This window comes from Arachis hypogaea, chromosome 7 (genome assembly GCF_003086295.3).
Source record: "Arachis hypogaea cultivar Tifrunner chromosome 7, arahy.Tifrunner.gnm2.J5K5, whole genome shotgun sequence".
In the NCBI taxonomy this organism is placed as follows: Eukaryota; Viridiplantae; Streptophyta; class Magnoliopsida; order Fabales; family Fabaceae; genus Arachis; species Arachis hypogaea.
The window spans coordinates 11,757,702-11,761,993 of NC_092042.1; the positions used below are offsets into that span (position 1 = coordinate 11,757,702).

Genomic DNA, 4,292 nt, shown 5'->3' on the forward strand with positions numbered 1-4,292 from the left:
AAATAATTATATTTAAATTTCTATCAATAATAATAATAATAATAATAATAATAATATGTGGAAGAGGAGTGTGGTTCTTATTCCATTCTTAAGAGATGCAGGGACGATTTCAACAATCCAACTAGAGAGTTGACACACTCCCCAATAATTAGGGAAATTTTCTTGAACTCTAAAAAGTTTAAACACGCGCCATGGGGCCAAGAACAATAGCTTATTTGTTTATAGCATCTCATTCTATTAGTTTCAAAATCTTGGCCAATATAATTAGTGATTCAATATTAAATTGGGTTTTCAAAATTTCAGTATATCGCTGGTATTGTTCACGGTTTCTTCAATGTTAGTTCAAAACCACGGACCGAAGTAGAATGCAAAAGTACACTAATTGCCACACGAACACAGAAACGTGTCACAAGGCCTACTTAAGCCCTTTGGGTGACACTTCTTTTTTTAACTACACTAAACTTTTTTCTATAATTTCTTGACACTCCCCCGCCCCGAGAAACTTACAATTCCCCCCTTTTTTTAATTAAAATTAAAACAGAAAACCTAGATTAACTTAAACTCCATTAGACCATTACTATCACATGGAATAACAACTCCATTTTTCCCCCTTTCTGTTAATATTTAAATCCTGTAAAATGGAGGCGTTATGCCCATTCATTCACAAACTGCCCATTTTAGTGGTCATGGACGGTTCCATTAGTAGTAATATTTTTTTCCTCCTCCATAATCATGTCCGCTAAGATTAATTAATTTAATCAACTTTGTTGTTGACGTTGATCCCTCCTCAAATCAACCACCACCACGCTAACATTGTCGGAGCTGTGCCTCGCCAAAGCCAGCTTCGTCAGAAGAATCGAAGCGTCGGAGCACGCCTTGTCAGATCCATCCGCCGCCACATCCCTCCCCGGAGACCCCGGCGGCGACGGCAGCTTCTGCGCCTTCAGACACATCCTGGCCACCCCACACGCCGTGTCGTTAGAAACAACATCCCAAAGCCCATCACTCGCCAGAATCAAACACTCATCCGCCTCACTCCGATCCGTAACCGTCACCTCCGGTTCCGAAATCACATAAGGCTTCAAATAGTTATCACCTGCACAACAACAGAAACAAGATCATGTTATTACAGTTTACAACCACCCCAATAATTCAGAACCGCACACACCATGCTATAATGCGCCACATGTGCGAATCTTAAGAAACCTTTTTTTGGTTAAAGTTAGGTTTTATCGTGCGCACTCACTCACCTATGGCTCTTGACATGGCCAGCACCCCAAGCACTCTTGGACCGTCCCAATAGATCACGCGCCCACCGGCGTTTTGGACTCGGAGCAACTCGTCCGGTCGGTCCGGCTGAACCGGAAAAATAATAAAACAAATCGGGTCAGATCACATGCACGCACTAAACCACTTAAACCAAGCACAAGCGCGTGCACAGCATGTGCCATGCGTAACTAATTTGGAGGCAACATAGAAAATTTCAGATCCCAACCCTCAATCATTTCCTTCAAACAATTTTTTTAAAATTTAATTAAGAAAAGAGAAAAAATGACTAAAACGATTAACTAACCTTGTGATCACTGGAGAGGGGGATGGCAACACCGTTGCGGCAGAGAACGGCGCGAGAGTCGCCGCAGTTGGAGACGACGATTTTCTCCGGCGTGACAACGGCGACGACGGCAGTGGAGCCGACGGCGTCGCAGTGAGGTGTTTGGAGCTCGCACCTGCAGGTGGAGGTTTGATTGCTATGGCTCCAGCTTTGAACCTCGTCGTCCATGCGAGTGAAGCTTTTCTCCATGGCGGATTTCCATTCAAAGTTCTCTTGAGATTTTCCAATCTCATCTTTCACAATCCCGTGAAGCCTCTCCTTGCACATAGTTGCAACCTAAACAAAACCAAAACGACGACGTTTAGTTATAACTATGAACCAGATCTACGTCTACTACACTTAAGTGGTGAGAATTAACAAAAACGGAAAAACCATGCTGCAGACAAGGTGTTCGAGTTATTTACATGTGAACATCCATGACCGTCATATACACCGAAGAAGTGAAACGGCACGTCGTTTTGATCGTTTGTGTTTGTGCCGTTTTGAACTTGGCAGAAGGAGGGACGCACCGAAACTGCGTCTTCCATGTCCCTCCTCCTGCCACATACCGATGTGACTCCGTACTTGGGACACTCTTCAACAACCTCGTTTTTCTCCTTAGAAATTAACGTTGGTACTTCCGAACTGCTACTTGCTTCGTGATTTGTTGATTCCTTCTTGATGTTAAGCTCTTCTTTGAGTTTACTAGGGTTTGATTTGGAACTCTCAACTGCGTTCTCGCACTCCCTCGCCGGAGAGGCAGAGAGATCCAGCTTCTGCCGCTTACGGCTGCCCTCGGGCGGCGGAACCGCCATGTCGGCAATGTATTTCAACGGCAGGAGGTCCAAACTCCGGCGAGCTAAAGGCCGTGAAGAAGTTGGCTCAATTGTAGCTGGATTCTCTCCGTCACCAACAACACCACAACAAATCCCAGCCATATTCCAAACCACAGATCAAAAAACAAACTCTTACACTTCAGAATCCTTCAACTTTTTATAAGCAACAGAACCTTGGAAGATATAGCTAGCAAGCCTAATACGAGATTGAGATAGTGATTGTTATGATTTAATTTAATTTGATTTGATTCCGATATGATATGATATGATATTTAACTCTACGGAGAACGGAGCTTATAGGGAAATAAAAGAATAGCAGGGAAAACGAGCAGATTTATAGTGGGAAGAAGGGGTGATTTGGGTAAGAGAGAATTCGAACGGGCAGGGAAATTAGAGACCCATGGAAACGGGTTTGGGGGAAGCTTTTCTAGGGAATGAGGGAGAGAGAAGGGGGGGCACTGGGGGCCACATTAATCACGGGCAGGCTGCCCGTCACCGTCACGGGCATGATCCGACACATACAGTTGGTATGACGTCGAACGACTGAATTCCAGAGATGCGATCCTAACCTTTGATCTGATCGCCAAAAGCTCGTTATTTCGACACGTGGGGTACCTGTCCTCTCGCGACGCCAATACGTGGCCCAATCATAACATTCCACGGTAGGTTGAAATATTGTTCCTTTTCTGACACGCATGTGGTCCTCTATTACTTCCTTCACACACTCCATCTCTCCAATTTAATTCTAACATATAATGCTTTTTTGCGTCTCTTGCATTTTTATTTTTATTTTTACTTTTATTTTTCGGAGTGACTGTTAATTGAGACACTCGGCGAAGGGATGTTAACACGTGGCAGCATCGTGGAATACGAGATTCTTGTTTGGATTCGTGATATCTGCTCAGCTCCACGCGCCCTCCATCGCGGCATCACTCATCCGCTTTTTCGCTTGTCGTTTTGTCTCTCTCTCTCTCTCTCTCTCTCTCTCTCTCTCTCTCTCTCTCCCTCTCTGCTAGTGTTGGTGTGGTACATAAACATAAACAGGTAACACTGTAACAGTAGTGTTTACAAGGGAAAGCTCTGATCCTCTATGGGTATTTAAAAAAAAGGTGAATTTTAGACCATTTAAAAAAAAAACACTGAAGTTGAAAAATAAAAATTAAAAGACAAAAAAATAAAAAATTAATATTAAATCAAATTTTGGTATTATATTTAATATAAAATATATAAAATTGAGTTATATTTAATATTTTATTTAAAATATTAAAAATTTATCTAAATTTATTATTTTTGAATATTAGTTAACGATCAATATTTAAAAATATAAAATATAATATATTAATAAATTATTAAATTAAAAGAAATTAAATTAAAAAATTGAATTAATAGTTAAATAATAGTTAAAAATAATATATTTTGATGATTTTTAATATTTTTTATTTTATTTAATTTAAAAAATATTATTTAAATTTTAATTTTAATTTTTAAAAATTTTAATTTTTATGTTTTTATTTTTTGAAAATATTAAAAAATTAAAATTTTATATATCAAAATTAGATTTTTAATTCTAATCTCAAATACTGAACTTTAATCTTTCAGACTCAGTTTTAATATTTGAAAACAAACACTAACGTAATACTTTGTGATGAATTATATTTAGTGTTGGAGAGGTTCTGTTTGGCAAGAAATTGGACACCAAATCAACCATAACTAGGCCATGTTACTTGTAAACGGTGGATTAGGTCTTTATCATAATTGTAAATGTGTCTATAGATTTGGGCCATTTTAAAATTAATGAAAAGCATTACGTGTTTTGTTGTATTTTTTTATGCGATTTTTTTCACGAAAACCTCGCATTGGGTTCT

At 39.3% G+C, this 4,292-nt stretch overlaps 1 protein-coding gene across 1 annotated transcript; it reads right to left on the minus strand.

Moving 5' to 3' along the window:
* Positions 1-361: 361 nt before the first annotated feature.
* On the minus strand, positions 362-3,072 carry LOC112702477 (protein phosphatase 2C 37). Its single transcript, XM_025753525.3, has 4 exons — positions 2,017-3,072; positions 1,574-1,888; positions 1,251-1,356; positions 362-1,096 (listed from the first exon to the last, which is right to left on the minus strand). The coding sequence occupies exons 1-4, from the start codon at positions 2,527-2,529 to the stop codon at positions 759-761; spliced, it is 1,272 nt and encodes a 423-aa protein (XP_025609310.1). The 5' UTR covers positions 2,530-3,072; the 3' UTR covers positions 362-758.
* Between the last annotated feature and the right edge of the window lie 1,220 nt (positions 3,073-4,292).

Coding starts and splice junctions, on each gene's coding strand:
- LOC112702477 (XM_025753525.3), bottom strand. CDS start 2,529: ATGGCTGGGATTTGTTGTGGTGTTGTTGGTGACGGAGAGAATCCAGCT. Junction 1,889..2,016: donor ACGGTCATGGATGTTCACAT/GTAAATAACTCG, acceptor GGTTTTGTTTAG/GTTGCAACTATGTGCAAGGA. Junction 1,357..1,573: donor CCCTCTCCAGTGATCACAAG/GTTAGTTAATCG, acceptor TTTCCGGTTCAG/CCGGACCGACCGGACGAGTT.